This window comes from Anolis sagrei, chromosome 2 (assembly GCF_037176765.1).
Source record: "Anolis sagrei isolate rAnoSag1 chromosome 2, rAnoSag1.mat, whole genome shotgun sequence".
NCBI lineage: Eukaryota > Metazoa > Chordata > Lepidosauria > Squamata > Dactyloidae > Anolis > Anolis sagrei.
Window position 1 is genome coordinate 12,854,023 of NC_090022.1, and position 26,253 is coordinate 12,880,275.

The window sequence follows — 26,253 nt, forward strand, 5'->3', positions numbered from 1 at the left end:
TGTTGGCCCTATAAATGCAAACCAAGGGAAGTCACCTTTGCAGAATGCCTGAAACCTTGGATTGCATGCAGACATTTAATAGAAAGAAAATGAAGTTGGAGCTCCTGGTACAGCTGTACCAGCACAGTGCTAGCAGCCCACAGAATGCCTCAGCCTCTTATACTCTGATAAAAACTAAAAAAAATACACATGAGTTTGTTGCTTTAAGTAGAAACAAAAATATAGTTCTATCTGTTGGTCAAAAACACAAAGCAAAAACAGAATAATTGTTCTCAGCAATATGCAGCAAACAATATCTTCGGTGAGTCTTCTTTTTTACACGACAATATGCAAACATATAGCAAAATAAAACAGTCTCTCTACTTAGTTATCAGTAGAATGTCCTTATCTTGCCATAAACAAGCAGTTTCCTTGGCACTCCAAATGGCTTCAGTCTTCAGAATGCTGCATAACCACTCCCAGCAACAGCCATCAAGCTAAGCCCAATGCAAAGCTTGCAAATCTAGTGCCTTGTTATATGCTGAAGCAGATAACACACCCAATTAACTTGTTGCAGCTGTAACAGAAAAGGTTCTGATCCTCCGTTACTTAGAAAAAGCCTGTTGTAAACCTCTAGTAGCAACAGTCAGAGCATTGGGTTTTGCCACGACTTCTTATCTTCTTTATTCCTCCTTCCTAGCTTCCTTCCATCCGTCTTTCCTTCTTTTTCTTTCTGTTTCTTTTGTAGGAAGAGGTGCCACTCATTTTAATAGAATTTCTGTCTAATTTCCAAAAATCTGCAGTTTTCTCTTGGTTTCCCACCCCTTGGAGCAACGGTATACATTTGCAACGGTCTGTTTTGCAGGTGAAAGATGGCCATGGCTCTGCAAAAGAGGAAGGCGAGTTTTGGCCGGCATCTCCACCATGGTTCTGCAGAAATCACTCCAGTGAAGTCCTGTGATGATTTGGACACCACGCCAGATGCCCGCCAGGTCCCTGACTCAGAAGATCGCCCAAGCGCTCTCCTCTGGGAGTCGGAGTTCGAGGACTTTCTGGAAGGCTCGGTGCAGGAAGAGCGGCTCTTGGAGCAGATGACCCCGTGGGCCAATGCCAGGGCTTTCCTGGCCGCCTTCGAGCAGGTGGCCCTGGCTTGCCGCTGGCCCCGGAAAGAGTGGGTGATCCGGCTCCTGCCCTCCCTCAACGACGACGCGGAGAAGGCCTTCTTCGGCCTGGAAGCCCGAGACCAGAGCGACTTCCGGAAGGTCAAGGGGGCCATTTTGCAGAAAGAGGCGACGGCCCGAGAGAGGAGGCGGCAGGAGTTTCGGCGCTTCTGCTACCAGGAGGCCAACGGCCCCCAAGAAGTCCACGCTCGGCTGCGGGAGCTGGGCCGCCGGTGGCTGAGCCTGGAGAAGAGCAGCAAGGAGCAGCTCTTTGATGCCTTGATCCTGGAGCAGTTCCTCAACATCCTGCCCAAGGAGATGCAGAACTGGGTCAAGGAACGGTCTCCGGAGAGCAGCGAGAAGGCCGTCGCTCTGGCGGAGAATTTCCTCCGAAAGCTGCAAACAACCGAACGAGGACAAGAGCTGGTGAGGAGGATTTTTTGGGTTGGTTGCATACGGTTTCTGCCATCCCCAGCCACCGTCCTTGCTGTAGGATCAGGGTTGCCATACTGAAAACTAGGAAAGGCTCCTGTACGTTTAAGGGTAGTGTTGAAGAGGAAAGTAATGGTTTCTTGTCATAAACAGTCCCAGCTGATGCCATAGAATAGGGTAAAGGTAAAAGTTTCCCCTTGACATTAAGTCCAGTCATGTCCGACTCTGGGGGTTGGTGCTCATCTCCATTTCTAAGCCCAAGAGCCAGTGTTTACCATAGACACACCTCCAAGGTTATGTGGCCGGCGTGACTGCATGGAGCACTGTTGCCTTCCCACCTATTGATCTATTCACATTTGCATGTTTTCAAACTGCTAGGTTGGCAGAAGCTGGGGCTAACAGCAGGAGCTCATCCCGCTCCCCGGATTCAAACCTGCAACCTTTCGGTCAGCAAGTTCAGCAGCTCAGCGCCTTAACCCACTACGCCACCAGGAGGCTCCTGATGGCATAGAATAGAATTACTTTATTGTCATTGTACAGCAAAATTAAATGCTTTCCATATCACACATCACAAAACAACACACATTCCCGCCACAACCACAAAGCCCCCAAGGCCACATCAAGTCAAAACCACGGAGTTCAATATAGTTACAGCTCTAGGATAAAAGCCACTTCTCAGTCTGGGCTGCTGTGAGTTTTCCAGGCTGTCTGGCCATGTTCCAGACTCATTCTCTCCTGATGTTTTGCCCACATCTATGGTAGGTATCCTCAGAGGTTATGAGGTCTGTTGGAAACTAGGAAAGTGGGGTTTATATATCTGTGGAAGGTCCATAGTGGGAGAAAAACTCTTGCCTGCTTGAGGCAAGTGTGAAAGTTGCAATAGGCCACCTTGATTAGCACTGAATGTCCTTGCAGCTTCAAAGCCTGGCTGCATCCTACCTGGAGGAATCCTTTGTTGGGAGGCCCTAGTTTTGTTGATGGTTTCTGATTATTATATGTGGTTTATCATATACGTAGCTATCTATTATTAAATCATTTGCTGATTTTAAAAAATTGAAAAGAAATTGAAGCCTGTTGACACTTTTTGAAAATAAAAGCCATTAAAATAATATTTTAAATAAACACCATACATTAGAAGGCTGTTTTATAAACAAAGAGACTTTTTATGCATTTGCAAGTTTTTCAAATGGAAGCTTTAAAGAAAAAAGAAGTAAAACTTCAGTTCAAGCCAAAGGGCCACAAGCAGACTTCTGTTATTTTCCAAGAATTCAAGATCTTCTCATTTGTTTCACAAAAGGATGGTGTTTTGAACTTGAAATGCAGTGGTTGAGTTTTTAATAATAATAATAATAATAATAATAATAATAATAATACAGGGTTTTCTTGAAAAGAGTTGTTCATAGAATCATAGAATCAAAGAGTTGGAAGAGACATCATGGGCCGTCCAGTCCAACCCCCTGCCAAGAAGCAAGAAAATCGCATTCAAAGCATCCTCAGCAGATTGCCATCCAGCCTCTGTTGAAAAGCCTCCAAAGAAGGAGCCTCTGCCACACTCCAGGGCAGAGGGTTCCGCTGATAGATTCTTGTCCAGAATTCCCCTGCTTTATGAGTTTTGACCTTTATTTACTGTTCTGATTTTAGAGGTTTTTTTTAATACTGGTAGCCAGATTTTGTTCATTTTCATAGTTTCCCCCTTTCTGTTGAAATTGTCCACATTAGTGAATCAATCAGGGCCAGCTAACACCTCCCAACAAAGGGTTCCCCTAGGCAGCAACCAGGCAGGTCTTGAAACTGCAGGCCATTAAATGTTAAGCACTGGGATTGTGGCGCAGTTGGCTGAGTGTCAGCTGCATTAAGATCACTCTGACCAAAAAGTCATGAGTTCGAAGCCAGCCCGGGTTGGAGTGGGTTTCCAACCAATTGTGTAGCCTGTTGTCGACCTTTGCAACCCGAAAGACAGTTGCATCTGTCAAGTAGGAAAATTAGGTACCACCTTGTGTGGGAGGCTAAATTAACTAATTTATGAGGCCATAAAAAAGACTCCAGCAAAGCACTCCAGCAAAAAGCAGGCGGGGAATGCGGAAGTACTTAATCAGTGTCGCAGATGGACGATGAAAGCGACAGCTCCCCAGCGGCCAGAAAAAGTTAAATAGCCTCTGTGTATGTCTGTATACGTTGTATGTCAAAATTGGCATTGAATGTTTGCCATATATGTGTACACTGTAATCCACTCTGAGTGCAGGGTGAGAAGGGCGGAATATAAATACTGTAAATAAATAAAATAATATAGTCAAGGTGGCCAATTGCAACATTCACGCGTGCCTCAAGCAGACAAGAGTTCTTTCTCCCACCCTGGAAATTCCACAGATATATAAACCTCACTAGTTTCCAATAGACCTCACAACCTCTGAGGATACCTGCCACAGATGTGGGCGAAACGTCAGGAGAGAATGTTTCTAGAACATGGCCGAAAAACTCCCAACAATCCAGTGATTCTGGCCATGGAAACCTTCAACAACACGTTTCTCAGTCTGTTTGTCCTTGTCTTTGTCACCCTGTACTGTCTGCCAGATGGCAATAATTAAAAAAAAAAAGAATATGACAAGTGAGATGGATCCCTGAACTTTCTTAAGGCTGCAGGACCTATAAAGGTCTTCCAAAGAGGGGAGAAAGAGGGCAACCAATGATTCTCTATACAGAAGGGGTGACCCTTTGGAGCAGTTTCCTATCTACCACTGTGCAGTTACCAAACCATGTGCAGATGGAGTAGGTTAGGACACTCTATAGCACAGGGGGAAAAGTCAACAGCGGTTTTTCATGAATGGCTGATTTATTTTATTGTGATGTTATTTTTGTTGTTTACATTTTATTTTGCTGTAATGTATCGCTGGGCTTGGCCTCATGTAACCTGCTCCCCTTTGGGGAGATGGTGGCGGGGTATAAATAAAATGTATTAATTAATAATATTATAGGAACCCTCCCAATTTTCCTGGGAAGGGGGTTTCTCAATGCTGTGCCGAAGAAGACAGAGAGCTGGGTCAAAGATAATTTTGGGCAGGCATTCATCTTGATAGAGAATTTCCCCCCAAAGCTGTTTTCTTCTTTTGCTCTTCTAGGAACCCGAAGAGCCAACGGTGAGCCCCAAGAGTCAGGAGGTTCGTCTGGAAGGCCTCGCCAAAAAGGCCGTGGCAAAGAGAGAAGTGGATGAGATGCCTGCCTTTCCACCGAAAGCTGTTCCAGGTAAGGGATGTTTCAGAGATGACCTTTTAGCGCATGAGCCACCTTTTCTTGATGGGGGATTTTTGCTATCTAGAGCATCAAATGTCATACAAGATAAATATGTGGAGAACAAGCCCTATGAGGAGCGGCTTAAAGAGCTGGGTATGTTTAGCTTGCAGAAGAGAAGGCTGAGAGGAGACATGATGAGGGCCATGTATAAATATGTGAGAGGAAGTCATAGGGAGGAGGGAGGAAGCCTGTTTTCTGCTGCCCTGGAGACTAGGATGCAAAAGAATGGCTTCAAACTACAAGAAAGGAGATTCCATCTGAACATTAGGAAGAACTTCCTGACTGTGAGAGCTGTTTAGCAGTGGAACTCTCTGCCCCGGAGTGTGGTGGAGGCTCCTTCTTTGGAGGCTTTGAAGCAGAGGCTGGATGGCCATCTGTCGGGAGTGCTTTGAATGCGATTTTCCTGCTTCTTGGCAGAGGGTTGGACTGGATGGCCCATGAGGTCTCTTCCAACTCTATGATTCTAAGAAATAGATTCCATTTAATTAGTTGAGAGAAGATAATGTATGTAAGTTCATATGTTTGAGTTTTGTTGGTTGTTTCTGATTATTCTACACGGTTTATCATACATGTAGTTTTCTATTTTTAAATCACTTGCCGATTAAAAATATATATATTGAAAAGAAATTGAAGCCCGTTGAAACTATTTTGAAAATAAAAGCCATTTTAAACAATATTTTAAATACACACCATACGTTAGAAAGATGTTTTATAAACAAAGAGACTTTTTATGCCTTTGCAAGTTTTTCAAATGGAAGCTTTAAAAAAAAAGAAGAAGTAAAAGTTCAGTGCAAGCCAAAGGGCCACAAGTAGCCTTTTCCTCTTATTTTCCAAGAGTTCAAGATCTTCTCATTTGTTCCACAAAAGGATGGTGTTTTGAACTTGAGATGCAGTGGCTGAGGTTTTATTTTAAAATAAGATATAATCCTAGAGTTGGAAGAGACGTTGCGGACCATCCAGTCCAACACCCTGCAAAGAATCAGGAAAATTGCATTAACTTACTTACATAGACGATCCCTCATAGCCCAAGGATGATGACCCTCCAAATGTAGTGTCTTGCCGGTGGGTCCATAGGTGACTGTGGAGCTGTATTCTCAATCCGCATGTTCTCCCGCAGGTGGAAGATGGTCCTGGACAAGCTTGCTTTGACACACCTTTCTCTTGGCATGTTTCTCCCTTTCGCCCTGCATTCATGCTCTTCGAATTCTCCAGCACTGCTCCAGTTAGAGTGCTCAAGGGCCAGGGCTTCCCAGTTCTTGGTGTCTAAACCACAGTTTTTAAGGTTGTCTTTAAGCTCATCTTTCAATCTCTTTCCCTGTTCACCAACATTGGCTTTTTTTTACCAGTTCATGACATTGTTGGCTCATGTTTAACTTGTTGTCCACGAGGACTCCCAAGATCTTTTTCACACGTCCTGTTGTCGAGCCAGGCATTGTCCCCCATTCTGTATTTCATTTTTTTCTGCCTAAGTGGAGTATCTTGCATTTGCCTCTTTTGAACTTAATTTTGTTAGCTTTGGCCAATCATCTCTCTAATCTGTCAAGATCGAAGAAAAAATGCTTCCGAAAAAATATTTGAAAGTGTTGAGCCCACGCGTTCCCTTTGTTCATCCGGAGAGGCCCTGCTCGCGATCCCTCCTGCGTCGCAGGCGCGTTTGGTGGGGACAAGGGACAGGGCCTTTTCTGTGGTTGCCCCCCGACTTTGGAACACCCTTCCCAAAGACATCAGACTAGCCCCCACATTGGCAGTCTTTAGGAAGAGCTTGAAGACCTGGCTATTCCGATGTGCCTTTCCAGAATAGGAAACTCCAGCATGATGTCCCAGAAGCACTTTATTAGAGTTTTAAGATTCTCTGCATATTGCACTTACCCTGAAATTCGACATACCACCTGTCACACCCAGCACTTTTTAATCTGTACCCATTACTTGGCCCGGCCCTAGTTTTTATTGTGTTATGGTGTATTGTTCTGTTGTTTTATTGTTTTGCTTTAATGTTTTTGATTTTGCTTTTGGTAGTATTTGTTATGCTTTTGTTTGTTGAGGCCTTGGCCTTTGTAAGCCACATCGAGTCCTTCGGGAGATGCTAGCGGGGTACAAATAAAGATAATAATAATAATAATAATAATAATAAATAATTGTGACTCAGCTGGAACCACAGAGTGCCTTTGATAAGGATGATGTGATTCAGGTTCACAATCTGGTTCAAAATGTCCCTGTTATAGTCAATGAGGAACAGGGTGTGGAAGTTCAGTTTCCCACAGCAAGAGATGAGTTTGTTGATTCTGACACAAGCCAGGTGCAGGTACAAATTGATTCAGAAAAGGAGGACCGTTCCCAGCCTGATAATGAGCAGGAAGGCAAACTGGATAACACTAACGAACAGACTGACCTTGATGAAATGGGAAACTTAGATTGTGCTGACCGTTTGGAATTCAGAGTTCGAAGGAGTGTGAGAATAGCTAACAAGAAGGAGGTCAGAGGCCAAAGAAACGTCTTCATGTTTTGCAAAGGATATTAAGCTGTGCGTTTGGGACCAAACCTTTGTCAGAGCAACTTTTCGTTTAACCGAGAAGTTTGCATTCTGCTTGTCTGGATTGTCCTACTTGTGCCTCCCCAGTTGTTTCTCAAATTGTTGTGTTCATGGTCTCAGGACTCATTCATATTCTCATAGGATTTTGCTTTTCTGGTGTCTTTTTGGTTTCCTATATGAGATTGTCGTTTTCTCTCCCGATAGGTTACAAAAAAGGCATTGTGAAGAAGAAGAAGAAGATGGGTTACATCCAATGGGTGCAGATTGGGGATAGCAAACTGAAAGCCAGGTTTCCCGGAAGAGTGAAAAGGGCGCTCACCTACCACAGGAAGACGATTGAAACCAACCGGGAAAGCCGCCGTTCGGAGAGGCTGCGGAGAGGAGACCGTTCGCTGCCGCAGGTCAAGGCACCCTCCTCGCCTCTTCCTGCTCCTCCTCCTCTTCCTCCTCCTCCTTCCTCTCCGAAACACAAGAAGCCTGCTCTCCTCCAAAAGCCGCCAAAAAGTCAGATCAAGAATTGTCCCGATTGCGGCCGGAATTTCAGCGGGGTGTCGAGCTTCGCCCGGCACCGTTTGGTCCACACCGGGGAGAAGCGCTACGAGTGCTGCTTCTGCGGGAAGGGCTTCATCTGGCGCTCGGATCTGGTCCGCCACGAGTGCATCCACACGGGGAAGATGCCCCACGAGTGCCCCTTCTGCGGGGAGGGCTTCGACCGCAAGTGGAAGCGGGTGAAGCACGAGATGATCCACCGAAGAGGCAGAGCAAGGCTGTAATCCAGATAGCAGGATGAGAAAGAAAATAATGGGAAAAGTATTTTGTATGTATTGGGGAAAGAAGAATAGCATTCCGAATTGCAGCGAATGTCATTTGCGTGCAAAACAAAAGGGTTTCCGTTTTGTGCATTTGTTTACTGTTTTTGGTTCAGCATTTTTGGAGAAGCAAAACTCTGTAATGCAGGCCTGGGCCAACTTGGGCCCTCCTGGTGTTTTGGACTCCAACTCCCACAATTCCTAACAGCCGGTAGGCTGTTAGGAATTGTGGGAGTTGGAGTCCAAAACACCAGGAGGGCCCAAGTTGGCCCAGGCCTGCATTAATGTATCAGTGTAGACTTCACATATTCATTACAGCAAGGAAATAGTTCTCCATGCCCAAGTTTCGCCATTCCTTGCAAAAAGTTACATCTTGGTGTGATGCAAGTCTTTTTCACAACACATAATTACACAATTGTGGATGCTACTCATCACTTCCATGGCTTTATCCTGCAAAATCCTGAGTTTTGTTATATGCTGTGGTGCAAAGGGCTTCTGGAGTAACTCACCAAAATATAGGATTGCATAAGATGGAGCCATGGTAATGAAGGTGTGCCATAATTGTGCCATGTCAAAGATATCTTAAGGTGGACAAAGTGTGTCTCGACAGATGTTTTGATTCCATCATCCCTTGCCATTGGTTATAATGGCTATGGATGATGGGAGTTGTAGGCCAAACATTCAATTAAAGAGCCTTCTTTACATAGCAAAGTGCCTGACGTAATGCGAAATGTGTCCTATATCGTCGAAGGCTCTCGTGGCCGAATTACTTGGCTGTTGTGAGTTTTCTGGGCTGTGTGGCCATGTTCCGGAAGCATTCTCTCCTGGCGTTTTGCCCACATCTATGGCAGGCATCCTCAAGAGGTTAGGAGGACCTCACAACCTCTGAGGATGCCTGTCATAGATGTGGACGAAACATCAAGAGAGAATGCTTCTGGAACATGGCCATACAGGCCGGAAAACTCACAACAACCCAGTACCCTATATCACCACTTTTTCCCAAAGAGGTCCCAAAGTAAAGACTTCAGGAGTACACTTGGTTATATAAGAATATTCTCATTTTGGAATGTTTGAAAGCCTTTTGTACCATCTCAAGCGAGGATTTATAAAAAGGAAGAGACAAAGTTAGAGCTGAAAATTCACAACTACCCACTACCCTATGTCCCCCCCCCCTTTTCCCCCAAGAGGTCTCAAAATAAAGCCTTAAGGAGTAACGTTCGTTATATAAGAGTGTTTCAAGTTCGTTTTGGAATTTTTGAAAGCCTTTCACGCCATCTCAAGTGAGGATTTATAAAAGGGGTGAGTTAGGGGAAGAGACAAAGAAATACCAAACTTTGTCAAGACTTGTCATTGAGCAGCAGACTGGGAATCACTGAAGAATCCCAAGGTGGGAAAACGGTGTGGATTGTATCACCTCTGTTTAAGGAATGGCATGCCATGTCTTCAGAAGCTGTGATATTTTAGCAAGAGCCTTGCTGTGCCCATTGTATACCTGCATGCCGTTAGGGTGCATGTGAAAAGGGAGTTTCCAAACTTGTAAGCTGAGGTTTCTTTCTGCACTTAACAATACAATCCTCTCCGTTATTTTTTCCTCTAGGCCTGGGCCAACTAGGGATATTGTCGGGTGACTAGATGGTTTTTGAGTCTTTTACAGCTTTTTTCAAACGTTTATAGTATTCCTTTGTTTTTCTAAAAAAAAGTTTTATAAAGTTTATTCTGTGTTTGTCTCATGTTTGAAAAAAAAAACAAGGTCCTGCCTTTTAAAAAGGAGTAATTCAGATATTTGTAACTTTTTCTGTTTATACTATTAAAAGTTATTGGTTCAATAAGACTCTGGGTTGATTTTTCTTCAAGACAGATACTGTTTTGCAGTTTAATATTTAAATCCTCGTATCGTCTCAGCTTACTATTATTAGAAACACAACAAGATTAGCACACAGCAAACACTATTTATTATTATTATTATTATTATTATTATTATTATTATTGCACCTGTAAGTTGCTTGTCTCTCAGAGCAGGACCCAATAATTAAAAACAAAATTATTATTACTATTATTAATAATAAGCCACAATTGTTCCAGAACAAGAAATCATCATGATCAATGTAAGAAACCTTTCTCCCAATGTGGGATTAAAAAGTATGGATTGTCGATGTTGCAATCCAATCCCAGGTGACAGCAGGATTGAAGAGAAACAACTGGAAAAGCTGATCCGATATGAGGATTTAAAGATCGAACTACAAAGACTCTGGCACAAGCCAGTCAAGGTGGTCCCAGTGGTGATCGGCACACGGTGCAGTGCCTAAAGACCTTGGCCTGCACTTAAACACAATCAGCGTGGACAATATTACCATCTGCCAGCTGCAAAAGGCCACCTTTCTGTGATCTGCACGCATTATTTTTCCGATACATCACACAGTCCTAGACACTTGGGAAGTGTCTGACGTGTGATCCAATACAACAGCCAACAGACTGATCTTGTCTGCTATGGACTCATCTTGTTGTGTTTCAAATAATAATAATAATAATAATAATAATAATAATAATAACAACACGCATCATTCGAAAATACATCACACAATCCTAGACGCTTGGGAAGTGTTCGACTTGGGATTTTGTGATACGAAATCCAGCATATAGATCTCGTTTGCTGTGACATACTGTGCTTTTGTGTCAGTAAAATAATAATAATAATAATAATAACAACAACAACAACAACATTTAATCATTGGGTCCCACTCTGGGAGACAGGCAGCTTACTGATGCAATAGTAATAACAACAAGAACCATCACACAATTGACAACTAATCCAGTGGTTCTCAACCTTCCTAATGGCGTGACCCCTGAATACAGTCCCCCATGTGGTGGTGACCCCCAACCATAATATTGTTTTCATTGCTACTTCATAACAGTCATTTTACTACTGTTATAAACCATAATGTAAATATCTGATATGCAGGATGTATTTTCATTCACTGGACCAAACTGGGCACAATTACCCAATACGCCCAAATGTGAATGCTAGTGGGGTTGGGGGAGGATTGATTTTGTAATTTGGGAGTTGTAGTTGCTGCGATTTATAGTTCACTTATAATCAAAGAGCATTCTGAACTCCACCAGCGATGGATTTGAACCAAACTCGGCTCCCATGACCAATGGAAAATACTGGAAGGGTTTGGTGGACATTAACCTTGAGTTTGGGAGTTGTAGTTCACCTATATCCAGAGACCACTGTGGACTCATGCAATGGTGGAATACTCAATATGCCCAAATGTGAACACAGGTGGAGTCTGGGGAAAATAGATCTTGACATTTGGGAGTTGTAGTTGTTGAGATTTATAGTTCATTACAATCAAAGAACATTCTGAACTCCACCAACGACAGAATTGGCTCAAACTTCCCACATGGAATCCCCATGGCCATCAGAAAATACTGTGTTTTCTTATGATCTTTGGCGACCCCTCTGACACCCCCTTGCGACCCCCTCAGGGGTCCCGACCCCCAGGTTGAGAAACACTGAACTAATTATATAAATGAAAATGTAACGTTCATTTGTGAGATTAACATAACTCAAAAACCACTGGATGAATTGACACCAAATTCGGACATAATACATCTATTAGGCCGATGAGTGACCATCACTCATAAAATGCTGAAAAACACAGTGGAAGGGACTTAAAAAGGCAAAAAACAAAAAATACATTACAACGTATGTGCAAAACCATATATATATATATAAGGTAAAAGGTGTTGTTGTTCATTCGTTCAGTCGACTCCGACTCTTCGTGACCTCATGGACCAGCCTACGCCAGAGCTCCCTGTCGGCTGTTACCACCCCCAGCTCCCTCAAGGTCAGTCCAGTCACTTCAAGGATGCCATCCATCCATCTTGCCCTTGGTCGGCCCCTCTTCCTTTTGCCTTCCACTTTCCCCAGCATAATTGTCTTCTCTAGGCTTTCCTGTCTCCTCATGATGTGGCCAAAGTACTATTTATTATTTTATTTATTTATTTCTTGCATTTATTGACCGCCCCTCTCAGCCCGAGGGCGACTCGGGGCGGTGAACAGCAACAAAAAGACAGTGTACAATAAATCACGACAATACAAACCAGACAAATACAACATAACATATACTTATACTAAAAATCCGCTTCGTCAAGTCCTGGGGTCATAGCCAAAATTCATAGTCCTAGTTCATTCCAGTGTCGTTTCAAGATACACTCAGTTGAAGGCCTGCTCGAAGAGCCATGTTTTCAGGCCCCTACGAAAGGACATCAAGGAGGGCGCCTGTCTAACCTCAGCAGGGAGGGTGTTCCACAGCCGGGGGGCCACCACCGAGAAGGCCCGCTCTCTCGTCCCCGCCAGACGTGCCTGTGAGGCAGGCGGGACCGAGAGAAGGGCCTCCCCGGATGATCTCAAGGCCCTCGTGGGCTCGTAGGCCGAGATGCGGTCTGCAAGGTATTTTGGGCCGGAACCGTTTAGGGCTTTGTAGGATAACACCAGCACCTTAAATTGGGCCCGGTAGCGAATCGGCAGCCAGTGGAGCTGGGACAGCAGGGGCGTTGTATGCTCTCTGCGTCCTGCTCCCGTTAACAACATGGCTGCCGCGCGTTGGACTAGCTGAAGCTTCCGGGCCGTCTTCAAGGGCAGCCCCACGTAGAGAGCGTTGCAGTAGTCGAGGCGGGATGTGACCAAAGCGTGTACCACCGTGGCCAAGTCAGACTTCCCAAGATACGGGCGCAGCTGGCGCACGAGCCTAAGCTGTGCAAATGCTCCCCTGGTCACCGCTGAAACCTGAGGCTCCAGGCTCAGCGATGAGTCCAGGGTCACACCCAAGCTGCGAACCTGCGCCTTCAAGGGGAGTGCGACCCCGTCCAGCACAGGCTGTAACCCTATACCCTGTTCGGCCTTGCGACTGACCAGGAGTACCTCTGTCTTGTCTGGATTTAGTTTCAGTTTGTTCGCCCTCATCCAGACCATTACAGCGGCCAGGCACCGGTTCAGGACTTCGACGGCCTCCTTAGTAGCAGGTGGGAAGGAGTGACAGAGTTGGACGTCATCTGCGTACAGGTGACACCGCACCCCGAAACTCCGGATGATCTCACCCAGCGGCTTCATGTAGATGTTAAACAGCAAGGGGGACAAGATGGAACCCTGAGGAACGCCACAGATCAACGGCTGTGGCGTTGAACAGGAGTCCCCCAGTAACACCTTCTGAGTACGGCCCTCCAGAAATGACCGGAGCCACTGCAGAGCAGTGCCCCCAAGACCCATCTCTGCAAGGCGCCCCAGAAGAATACCGTGGTCGACGGTATCGAAGGCCGCTGAGAGGTCCAGGAGCACCAACAGGGACACACTCCCCCTGTCTAGCTCCCGGCGCAGATCATCCACTAAGGCGACCAAGACCGTCTCGGTACCATGTCCCGGTCTGAAACCAGACTGTGCCGGATCCAGATAATCCGTGTCTCTCAAGAATACCTGGAGTTGTGAGGCCACCACGCTTTCCATGACTTTGCCCAAGAAGGAAGATTGGAAACAGGCCGAAAGTTGTCCAATTTAGTGGGGTCAAGTGATGGTTTCTTCAACAGCGGCTTTATAACAGCCTGTTTTAGGCTCGCTGGAATCTTGCCTTCCCGAAGGGAGGCATTAACCACCACCGTTACCCACTCGGCCAATCCCCCTCTGGCCTCCTTCAGAAGCCAGGATGGGCAGGGGTCTAGGATGGACGTGGTGGGTCTCATTCCTCCAAGTATCTTGTCCACATCCTCGGGTTTCACAAACTGAAAAGAATCCAACAAAACTGGACAAGCAGGTGCTTGTGTCACATCCACAGAGACTGCATCTAATGTGGCGTCCAGCCCAGAGCGGATCAAAGCGACTTTGTCTGCAAAGAACCGAGCAAATGCTTCACAGCGCGCTGCCGAATTGTCAGGGCTCCCACCTGAGATGGGGGGAGTTAAAAGACCTCTGACAACCCGGAACAACTCCGCCGGACGGTTTTTTGCAGACGCAATAGTACTTCAACTTTGTCTCTAGTATCTTTCCCTCCAGTGAGCAGTCGGGCTTTATTTCCTGGAGGATGGACTGGTTGGATCTTCTCGCAGTCCAAGGCACTCTCAGCACTTTCCTCCAACACCACAGCTCAAAAGCATCGATCTTCCTTCGCTCAGCCTTCCCTAAGGTCCAGCTCTCACATCCGTAGGTGACTACAGGGAATACCATGGCTTTGACTAGGCGGATCTTTGTTGCCAGTCTGATGTCTCTACTCTTCACTATTTTATCGAGACTGGACATTGCTCTCCTCCCAAGAAGTAAGCGTCTTCTGATTTCCTGGCTACAGTCTGCATCTGCAGTAATCTTTGCACCTAGAAATACAAAGTCTGTCACGGCCTCCACGGTTTCTCCCTCTATTTTCCAGTTGTCAATCATTCTTGTTGCCATAATCTTGGTTTTTTTGACGTTTAGCTGCAACCCAGCTTTTACACTTTCTTCTTTCACCTTGATTAGAAGGCTCCTCAGCTCCTCCTCGCTTTCGGCCATCAGAGTGGTGTCATCTGCATATCTGAGGTTGTTAATGTTTCTTCCAGCAATTTTCACCCCAGCCTTGCATTCATCCAGCCCCGCACATCGCATGATGTGTTCTGCATACAAGTTAAAAAGGTTGGGTGAGAGTATGCAGCCTTGCCGTACGCCTTTCCCAATCTTGAACCAGTCTGTTGTTCCGTGGTCAGTTCTGACTGTTGCTACTTGGTCCTTGTACAGATTCCTCAGGAGAGAGACAAGGTGGCTTGGGATGCCCATCCCACCAAGAACTTGCCACAATTTATTATGATCCACACAGTCAAAGGCTTTAGAATAGTCAATGAAGCAGAAGTAGATGTTTTTCTGAAACTCCCTGCCTTTCTCCATTATCCAGCGGATATTGGCAATCTGGTCCCTCGTTCCTCTGCCTTTTCTGAACCCAGCTTGAACATCAGGCAACTCTCGCTCCATGTATTGCTGGAGTCTTCCTTGCAGGATCTTGAGCATTACCTTACTGGCATGAGAAATAAGGGCCACTGTACGGAAGTTTGAGCAGTCTTTCGCATTTCCCTTTTTTGGTATGGGGATATAAGTTGATTTTTTCCAGTCTGATGGCCATTCTTGTGTTTTCCATATTTGCTGGCAAATGGCATGCATCACCTTGACAGCATCATCAAATGACAAAGGTAAAAGGTAGTCCCCTGACATTAAGTCCAGTCATGTCTGACTCTGGGGTGTGGTGCTCATCTCCATTTCTAAGCCGAAGAGCCCGCGTTGTCCGTAGACACCTCCAAGGTTATGTGGCCGGCATGACTGCATGGAGCGCCGTTACCTTCCCGCCGGAGCGGTACCTATTGATCTACTCACATTTGCATGTTTTCGAACTGCTAGGTTGGCAGAAGCATATATATATGCAAGCACACATATACAGAAACCAAGCCACAGCAATGCGTGGCAGGGCATAGCTAGTATAGTATAAAAATATATGATAGAATATAATCATAATAATAATAACTTGCTAGAAGATATTGTGAAGCAAACAAGAAAAATCCAGCACCCCCTCCCTCCCAGTTCCTTTGTCTTTGGCGCCACCTGCCGACTGCGCGGCGCTAGACACCTCGAATACTAATAATAGCAGAGACTCAAAGAGTTAAAGCAAAACAACATCCTGGGGCTAGAGCGGCCCAGCAGGAAGTGCCCGGATGCGGAAGGGGAGCGTGGAACTCCCAGAGGGAGGGAGGTAGGACACTTCCGCTTCCGTCCCCGCCTTTCCCCCCCTTTCCTCCCTCCTTCTCCTCCTTGTCTTGCCTTTTTTATTTATTTGGACTAAAGTGGAAGCTTTTGAATGGAGAGAGAGTTGGGAAGCCGTTTTTTAATGGAAGGGGAAATGCTGGAGAGAAAGGGAGCAGGGGTTTTACAAGGCCTTGAGCTGGGTTGTAGGTTTTTCTGGGCTATATGGCCATGTTCTGGAGGCAATTTTTCTCCTGACGTTTCGCCTGCATCTATGGCAAGCATCCTCAGAGGTAGTGAGGTCTGTTGGAACTAGGAAAAATGGGTTTATATATCTGTGGAATGACCAGGGTGAGACAAAGGACTCTTGTCTGCTGGGGCTAGCTGTGAATGTTTCAGCTGATCACCTTGATTTGCATTCAATGGCTTGGAAAGAAGCACAATTAAAGCCTTGGCAGACCGTGCAAATAGAATCTGCGAACCCCACCTCCTCCAAGATGAACTGAACCACCTCAACTGGGCTCTTCAGGCCAATGGAGACTCCACCTCTGACATCAGAAGAGCTGCAAGACCAAGAACAAGCCACGAGAGTCAAGATGAAGATCCACCCAGAGGAAAAGTGTTCCTGCCATACATCAAGGGAACCACTGACCGCATAGGGAAGCTGATGAGGAAACACAACATACAAACCACTTACAGACCCAACAAGAAAATCCAACAAATGCTACGTTCAGCAAAGGACAAGAGGGATCCTCTCACCTCTGCAGGAGTCTACCGTATACCATGCCGCTGTGGACAAGTCTACATAGGGAACACCAAACGCAGCATTGCCCAAACACGAATCAAGGAACATGAAAGGCACTGCAGACTACTCCAACTAGAGAAATCAGCCATAGCAGAGCACCTGATGAACCAACCTGGACACAGCATATTATTTGAGAACACAGAAGTGCTGGACCACTCTCACAACCACCATGTCAGACTACACAGAGAAGCCACTGAAATCTACAAGCATGTGGACAATTTCAACAGAAAGGAGGAAACCATGAAGATGAACAAAATCTGGATACCAGTATTAAAAAACTCAAAAATTACAACAGCAAAACAACAGAGGGGTAACAAACAGGCACATAAAATCACTCTCAAGAAGAGATTCCCCCCAGGCGCTTCCAGGCCATTGAATGCAAATCAAGGTGATCAGCTGAAACATTCACAGCTAGCCCCAGCAGACAGGGGTCCTTTGTCTCACCCTGGTCATTCCACAGATATATAAACCCATTTTTCCTACTTCCAACAGACCTCACTACCTCTGAGGATGCTTGCCATAGATGCAGGCGAAACGTAAGGAGAAAAATTGCCTCCAGAACATGGCCATATAGCCCGGAAAAACCTACAACAACCCAGTGATCCCAGCCATGAAAGCCTTCGACAATACAAGGCCTTGAGCCTTCTCTGTGCCAAAGAGAGCTGGAACCTCATCAAACTACACATCCCAAGGCTTCATAGCAATGAGCCATGGCAGTTAAAAGTGCCAGAGTGCATCCATTCTGCAGTGGAGGCAAGGAATTGGGAAACTATTTCCTTTTGTGTCTATTTTGCTGCTCAGGGAGGCTCAATGAGGGATGTTGGAGGCAGCTGCCATTTGCTTTGCAACCTTGTAGGCCAGACTACAAGGCACAAGTATAATCTGATAGAATGTGATGCTATTCCACACCTGGGATACTATGTCCAATTCTGGGCACCACAATGGAAGAGAGATATTGACAAGCTGGAATGTATCCAGAGGAGGGCGACTAAAATGATTAAGGGTCTGGAGAACAAGCCCTATGAGGAGTGGCTTAAAGAGATGGGCATGTTTAGCCTGCAAAAAAGAAGGCTGAGAGGAGACATGATAACCATGTATAAATATGTGAGAGGAAGTCATAGGAGGGAGCAAGCATGTTTTCTGCTGCCCTGGAGACTAAGACAGCTCTTCTGCTGTGTTTTTCAGTGTTTTTATGAGTGATGGTCACTCGTTGTCCAAATTTGGCGTCAATTTGTCCAGTGGTTTTTGAATTATGTTAATCCCACAAACAAACATTACATTTTTATTTATATAGATAGACGAGGAACCCAAATGCACATTTTGCTGTGGTTTTCTCACATGACTGAAAATAAGAGGCATTGTTTGATTTTAAGCATCCGTTTTTATTTCAAAACAAATTAAAAAAGACAACAGCGGCACAAAAACAGAGCACTGCCTGGCCATACCAGACTGCATGACCAGGAATTACTATTTCAAATAAGAGCCTTTGCACTGAAAATAAAGCTTTTTCAGTTTTTCATGTATTCTTTAAAGGGAGTACCATTTTACTCTTTACCACCATCCTTGTGGGAGGCTTCTCTCATGTCCCCACATGGGGAGCTAGAGCTGACAGAGGGAGCTAATCCACGCTCTCCCCGGATTCGAACCTCTGACCCGTCGGTCTTCAGTCCTGCCGGCACAAGGGTTTAACCCATTGCGCGTTGATTCAAAGAGATATAAACAATTCATTGACTAATTTGATTACTCAAATCGATTCGCATTACAATTAATTTAAAAATGAACCAAATGAATACCCTCTAATTTCTCAAAGGAAGGGTGACAACAGCCATTCTAAAATGGTTGAAACATGTTTTAGCCCCAAATAATATTGCTAATATTCTAAGCCTCGCACCTGCCCTTTTTAATGAGAGTCCCAATTCGGATTCTTTTCAGGAGGACTTTTTTCACAACTAAATATCCTCCCTTCTAGCTCAGGGATGAGCCTTGGGCTCACTGTTGAACTATAAATCCCAGCAGTCTTAGTCAGCACTGCCAATTACTGTATGGTGAAAGCTGGGAGCCGGATGTTTAATAGTATATGGAGAAGTACGCAGTTGCCATCCTTTCTCTACTAGATGGGACTAGATACTCTGCATAAGCTCTAAGAAGTACAAGGCTTCTTTGCCATACTTTTATGTTGTGGAAGGCTTCAGACCTCACAACCTCTGAGGATACTTGCCATAGATGCAGGCGAAACGTCAGGAGAGAATGCTTCTAGAACATGGCCATATAGCCCGAAAAACCTATAACAACCCAGCTTCAGTCATTTCATAATTCATTGCTGAGTTACACACAAAATCCTGCATCTCATAAGGTTCTTTACTTTTACTAGGATCAAAGGAGTGCCCTCACTTCCTGATCAGATCCAGTGTGTTACACTCCCAGTGTGAGACCAGTCCTGGGAACAGTCCCAAGATTCCTCGGTACTGAAGAACATCTGGCCAATTTCTAATCTTCCCCTTTTGGTCAAGGTTCTAGAGCGAGTGGTGGCTTCTCAGCTCCAAGGATTCTTGGATGACACCGATGATCTAGATCCATCGTAATCTGGTTTCAGGCCTGGTCACGGTACGGAGGTGGCTTTGGTTGCCTTTGGTGGATGACTTCCGCAGAGAACTAGATGGGGAAGTGTGTCTTTGTTGGTTCTCTTGGACATCTCAGTGGCTTTTGATACCATTGATCATGGTATCCTTCTGGGACTGCTCTCCAGAATGGGTCTTTGGGGCACTGCTCTGCAGTGGCTCTGCTCCTTCCTGGACGATCGAACCGATTTGGTGAAGCTGGGGGACACCTCCTCGGACCCCTGGCCATTGACCTGTGGGGTCCTGCATGGTTCCATTCTATCTCCCATGCTTTTTAACATCTACATGAAATTGCTAGGTGAGGTCATCCAGAGTTTTGGAGTTTGGTGCCATCTCTACACAGATTACACTCAACTCTACTACTCTTTTCCAACAGATTCCAACGAAGCCTCCCAGATCTTGGACCAGTGCCTGTCCGCTGTGATGGACTGGATGAGGGCTGACAAACTGAAGCTGAATCCAGACAAGACAGAGGTCTTCCTGGTCAGTTGCGAGGCTGATCGGGATATAGGGTGGCAACCTGTGCTCAATGGGGTTACACTCCCCAAGAATGCAGGTGCATAGTCTGGGGTCCTCCTGGACTCAACGTTGACTCTTGATTCTGAGATGTTGGCGGTGGCTGGGAGGACCTTTGTACAGTTAAAACTTGTGTACCAGCTGTGACTGTACCTGAAGAGGGCTGACTTGGCCACTGTGGTCCAAGGTAGTTATATCCAGGTTGGATTACTGCAAAGCACTCTATGTGGGGCTACCTTTGAAGACGGGCCAGAAACTTCGATTGGTCCACCGATCGGGAGCCAGATTGCTAACTGGAGCGAATTACAGGGCGCAGTCCACACACCCCCTTTTAAGGAGCTCCATTGGTTGCCGTTCATTTTCCGGTCCCAATTCAAGGTGTAGGTAATCACCTACAAAGCCCTGAACGGGTTGGGACCTGCCTATCTTCGTGACCGCATTTCCCTCTATAAACCTCTTCTGTGGAGGCTCTCCTTTCTCTCCCACCTTCATCATAAGCACACCTTGTGGTGACGATGGAGATAGCCTTCTCTGTTGTGGCGCCTCAGCTTTGGAACTCACTACCTATTGAAATTTGGCAAGCCCCTAACCTGACAGCCTTTAAGAAAGACCTAAAAACCTGGCTCTTCCGGCATGCTTTCAATGAGTGAACATATACCCTCATATCATGTCCGTCCCAACTACAGTTCTGTCCTTATGATGCATTTTCTCCCATCCTTAATGAAGGCTTAACCTCATTTTTCGCCCCTTCTGAGCTCCCTCCTCAGACACATTCTTCTCCATTTACTTATCTCACCCAGGGTTTTATCAATTTTACCCTGTGCATTTGGCCCGCCCACTGTCTTATTTCTCTTATCATGTTAGTTTGCATTTGTTTGTTTTATATCCTGTTATCTCATGTATTTTATTTTCATATTATTATTTGTTTGTTGGTATTTTATTTTGCAGTACTGTAGTTTTGGGCTTGACTTCATGTTAGTCCAGTCATGTCTGACTCTGGGGTTTGGTGCGCATCTCCATTTCTAAGCCGAAGAGCCAGCGTTGTCCATAGACACCTCCAAGGTCATGTGGCCAGTCATGTGGGGAGATGGTGGTGGGGTATAAATAAAGATTATTATTATTATTATTATTATTATTATTATTATTATTATTAACTGGTGCAAAGGTCAGCAGCCAGGTTGCTGACTGTAACTAATTATAGGAAGTGTATGATGCCCCTATTAAAACAGCTCCACTGGCTGGTGATAAGTTTCCGGTCCCAATTCAAAGTGCAGGTCATCACCTATAAAGCCCTAAATGGTTTGGGCCCTGCCTATCTTTGTGACCACATCCCCCCTATATACCTGCATGAGTGTTAAAATCTGCCAGGGAGGCCCTCCTTGCAGTCCCACCACAGTCACAACTATGGTTGATGGGGACAAGGGAGAGGGCCTTCTTGGTAGTGGCTCCCCGGCTTTGGAATATCCTCCCCACGATTAGGCAGGCCCCCACCCTGTCATCCTTCCCGAGGGAGTTGAAGGCTTGGGTGTTTAGACAAGCCTTTGTAAATGTCTAGCCCAATGGTCTGCAATTATGACACAGAACTTTCATCCCATGCCCTTGTTCCTTAGCGACAACTTGCACTTTCCCTTCTTCTTGTTTACCGTCGGCCATGTTTTTATGACAGTCGACACTATAGGTTATTGGGTGCTGTTTTGAGTTCAAATTGTTTTTTTTAAAATATATTACTGATCTATCTTGTATTGTGTGTTTATTTTATTTTATGTGTTGTTTTAGGCACTTTGAGCCATGTGTGAGCTACCACGAGTCCCTTCGGGGAGATGGAGGAGGGGTACAAAAATAAATTATTATTATTATTATTATTATTATTATTATTATTATTATTATCATTATTAACTGACATTTGCTGAATTTAAATAGTGAGGTGGATTTGGAGAGAAATAATAAAATCATTCATACCACATTCTAAATTGACCTGTGAGAAGAGACAGGTTTTAAATTTTGATGGCGCATTTAAGCTGTCGAGTCTCATTCTACAGCCTTCAGGCAATTTTCTGGGTGAATGTTTCCAGTTGGACCCTGGGCGGTTGAAGTAAACATCCCCCAGAGAGCATTGCAAAGGTCCAAACCTTAGGCCGCCAGCACATCCACTACCATCGTTAGGTCCTTCTATTCTAGGAAAGGGAGGAGCTGGTGTATCGAACCAAGAAGAAGCAGAGCACAGGTCTTGGTGCCAATGCTTTCAAAAGCCATTTCACATGCACTCTGTTGCAGTAATCCAGATAATCAGCCTGCAAGGTAGCTCAGAATATTGGGGGGGGGGGGGGGGGATAGATAAAATTTCAGACGACAGGAGCAAAATGCAAAATGATCTTCACAGAAGTTCAGCTGGGACAAATGCAAGATAGCTCCACTTAGGCAGAATAAAGGAAATGCAGAGATACTGATTAGGGGACGATGCCTGGCTTGACAGAAGGACGTGTGGAAAAGAGTCCTCGCGGACAGGAAGGTGAACATGAACCAACAATGTCATGCGGCGCCAAAAAAACCCAATGGGGTTTTGGCCTGCATAAATAGGAGTCTAGATCCAGGGAAGTCTTGCTACCCCTCTATTCTGCCTTGGTGAGACCACACCTAGAACCACACTGTGTCCAATTCTGGGCACTGCGATTGAAGGGAGATGTTGACTCTAAGCTAGAGGAGGGTGACTCAAAGGATCAAGGGTCTGGAGAACAAGCCCTATGAGGAGTGGCTTAAAGAGCTGGGCATGTTTAGTCTGCAGAAGAGAAGGCTGAGGGGAGACATGATGAGGGCCATGGCTAAAGATGTGAGGGGAAGTCATAGGGAGGAGAGGGCAAGCATGCTTTCTGCTGCCCTGGAGACTAAGACATGGAACAAGCCTTACCTACAGGAAAGGAAATTCCACCTGAACATGATGAAGAATTTCCTGACTGTGAGAGCAGTTCAGCAGTGGAACTCTCTCTCCCAGAGTATGGTGGAGGCTCCTTCTTTGGAGGCTTTTAAGCAGAGGCTGGATGGCCATGTATCAGAAGTGCTTTGAATGCGATTTTCCTGCTTCTTGGCAGAATGGGCTTGGACTGGATGGCCCACGAGGTCTCTTCCAACTCTATGATTCCATGAATAGTCAGAGGGAGAAAAAGGACTTGACTCTACTTCTTCATGAGTTAACAGCAGAAGGGAAATTCAGTGATCTATGCCAGGGGTAGGAATTGTGCAGCTTGTGAGACACATATGACTTCTTTGGAAGCTTTTAAACAGAGGCTGGATGGTCATCTGTTGGGGGTGCTTTGAATGCAATTTTCCTGCTTCTTGGCAGAATGGTGTTGGACTGGATGTCCCACGAGGTCTCTTCCAACTCTATGATTCTATGATTCCTCGTCCCCTTTCCGGAATATGCACTCTGAAAGTGTGATTCTCTTCAAAGCTATAACTCATACTTGCTTGGGTTTTTTTTTGTTTTTGTTTTAATTGGGGCTGGTCATAATCAGTTTTGCCAAGAGAAGCTGGTGCTGCTTATAGCTGCTTATGCCTGAGGATGAGGGCGTCTCTATCTTTGGGTTGCTTTGTTTGGGTCTGGCAGAATGGGGTTGGACTGGATAGCCCTTGGAGTCTCTTCCAAATCTAGGATTCTATGATCCTAAGTATTTCTTTATGTAGTCAAATTAGGTTTCCTCTTCCTCACTTCTGTGGATCATCTTGTGCTTCATCAGGTTTGAACGGTTCGTGAAGGTATCTCCGCAGTCTAAGCATTTATACACCTTGAAGCCTTTGTGGGTGTTCAGGTGTTGGGTCAGTTGGGACCTCTGGTTGAAGGTCTTGCCACAGGTCTGGCATACATACGGCTTCTCTCCCGTGTGGATCTTCTCGTGCCTGTTGAGGTTCGAAGACTGGGTGAAGGTCTTGCCGCATGTGGAGCACGTGTAGGGCCTCTCCCCCGTGTGGGACAATTTGTGCTTCACAAAGGTCGACTGGTTCCGAAAGAGTTTGTCGCAGAAGGGGCACCGGTAAGCATTTGCCGGTGCATGGGTCTTTTTGTGGTCATAAAGAAGTGCGAGCCGATCAAAAGTCATCGTGCAGCGAGAACAAGGGTAGGTCTTCCCCTTCAGGTGGGTTTTCTGGTGCTGGCTGAACTTGGCATGCCGCTTGAAGCTTTTCCCGCATTCAGAACATTTGTAGGTGATGCCCCCAACATGCATTTTTTGGTGCATCAGCATGCTGGTAGACTGGCGGAAGCCTTTGCCGCAGTCCTTGCACTTGTATGGGAACTCTCCCGTATGTGTCATCTTGTGCCTCAAAAGGTGGATGTGTTCCCGAAAGTCTTTCTCACAGTAAGAGCATTTAAAGGGTTTCTCTCCAGTGTGGATCAGTTGGTGCCGAGTAAGGTAGGCACGCCCACAGAAGCTCTTCCCACACTCAGTACATTTATGGGGTTTCTTTCTGGATTGAATGGGGGAATAAGTGGGATCTTTCTCTTTTAAGCTCCTGCCCTTTGAGGAAGATGCTGTTGCTTTCTTGGTTCCCCCATTTTCCTGCTTCAGATTATTCAGTTTCTTGACAGCTTTTTTGGGCGAGCTTTTCTTTGTCGTCGTTGCTGGCTCATTACAACTTCCAGAAGCTTCTGACAGTTGCAAAGATGGAGAGACCTCATGTTCTGTCCTTTGTGGTGAGGGATTTGGGGGCTCCATTTGCAAAGGACAATCTTGCTCATTGCTATCATCTTCATCATCTGACACTGGATCATACAGAATTGGATCCACTGGAATAAATAAAGAGAAACACACCTTTGCAGTAAGCCCATGTAGCAGAGGCAGAAAACACATAGGAAAAAGCGATAGTTCCCATAGTTCTATATGTTTCTGCCAACCTTTTATTCAGAATAGTACACACTTGTGAAAAGAAGCAACCAGGTCAGGGATGCATTGTATAAGAAAAACGTAATAAGGTTTCTTCCAAATTGCATCAAGAGTTGTGTTTTGTACCTAAGGATTCTTAGAGGTATTTTCTCTAGAAATATCCAGGGCTTTAGAAACAGCATATCAATTAAATTCCCAAAAATTAAACTTGAAAATGTGAAGGGCTGACTGTACTTTATTTACTGGGATATATTTGTACCAGTTTTTCAGAATCAAAATAGACTTCTGACCACTTCTGGATTTGGCGTGCTTTTTGGCCAGTCTGTGTGGCCTTGGATAGTCTCAAAGGTAGACAACTACCTTCCAAAACATGAAATGTTGGATTGGTGACTGTGTATGTCACAAACAGGATGCCACCCTGTTTTAAAATTACGTTTTGTCTGTGTCTTTTGCCTATATAGTAGAGTCTTGCTTATATGACTTTCGCTTATCTGACATTCCGTCTTATCCGACACTCTTATCCGACGCCCCCCTTTTCCTCCCACATTTCCCCTTTAATCAAATTAATTAAAGGAGCACTCCCCAACTTTCTCTCTCCATTCCCAATAAGTGAAAAAGGCAAGACGAGGAGGAGGAGGGAGGAAAGGGGGGAAATAGGCAGGACCGGAAGTATTCTCCTTCCTTCCCTCTGTGATTTCTATGCTCCTCTTCTGCATCTGGGCACTTCCTGCTGGGCTGCTCTAGCCCTGAGACCTTGCCTTGCCTTAACACTTTTGAGTCCCTGTTGTCAGTATTCTAGGTGTTCAGCGCCGCCTTGGACGGGTAACAGTAGTAGACTCCGTATTATCCGACATTTTCATCTATCCAACATTTAGCTGGCCCGTTTATGCCAGATAAGCAAGACTCTACTGTATATGAAAAGTCTGGTTGGGTGTTGTGGAACATAAACAATGAAGAATGGAACCATACCCAATAAAGCGCCAATATTCTCAGGGTTGCTGGTCTCCCAGCTGTCCTCTCTGCAACTCTCTGTCAGCTCTGAAGCCTGGAGTTGTTCCTCTGCTGTAGGCAAAGGCACACTTACTCTGCTGGGCTCCTGAAAGCCATTGAAAGTATTAGTACCAACATCAATATATGAAAATTATTTATTTTACACAACATCAAATTGAAAACACTCTCTGGGTTCTCAGGCAGTCGGGTTTTTTCTCTCCCCAGGTTATTTTAGGTGCATAAAGCAGGATACTAACTGGAAGTTGTAACTTCCACTTTACTCAATGGCAGGATTGCCAGACTGAATTTGGGAACAGGCTTCTACAACTTTAATCCTTGGAGCAAGACATAATTCTGTAAATTGCCATCAAGTGGGATTCAGGTATCTTGTTTTCAGTCATCCGGTTTTCAACCTGGCAATCCCAATTAAAGGTACAGGATGTCAGAAATATTAAAAATTAACTGGGTATTTTTTATTACAAAAGTGTGAGTCAAGCACTGA

General features: G+C 45.3%; 2 protein-coding genes across 2 annotated transcripts in view; one reads left to right on the forward strand and one right to left on the reverse strand.

Annotated features, from left to right (window-relative positions):
- Positions 1 to 26,253, reverse strand: part of LOC132766104 (zinc finger protein 850-like) — a 56,239-nt gene that overhangs the window by 18,595 nt on the left and 11,391 nt on the right. Inside the window, exons 3-6 of the mRNA XM_067463928.1 lie at positions 25,731 to 25,857; positions 23,574 to 24,664; positions 7,713 to 8,156; positions 993 to 1,535 (exon numbers count right to left, since the gene is read on the reverse strand). Of these exons, the coding sequence (XP_067320029.1) occupies positions 993 to 1,535; positions 7,713 to 8,156; positions 23,574 to 24,664; positions 25,731 to 25,857 (2,205 nt within the window). The remainder of the gene's footprint in view (positions 1 to 992; positions 1,536 to 7,712; positions 8,157 to 23,573; positions 24,665 to 25,730; positions 25,858 to 26,253) is intronic.
- On the forward strand, positions 789 to 8,270 carry LOC137096350 (zinc finger and SCAN domain-containing protein 16-like). Its single transcript, XM_067465511.1, has 3 exons — positions 789 to 1,583; positions 4,688 to 4,811; positions 7,594 to 8,270. Exons 1-3 carry the CDS (start codon positions 852 to 854, stop codon positions 8,160 to 8,162), a joined length of 1,425 nt encoding a protein of 474 aa, XP_067321612.1. The 5' UTR covers positions 789 to 851; the 3' UTR covers positions 8,163 to 8,270.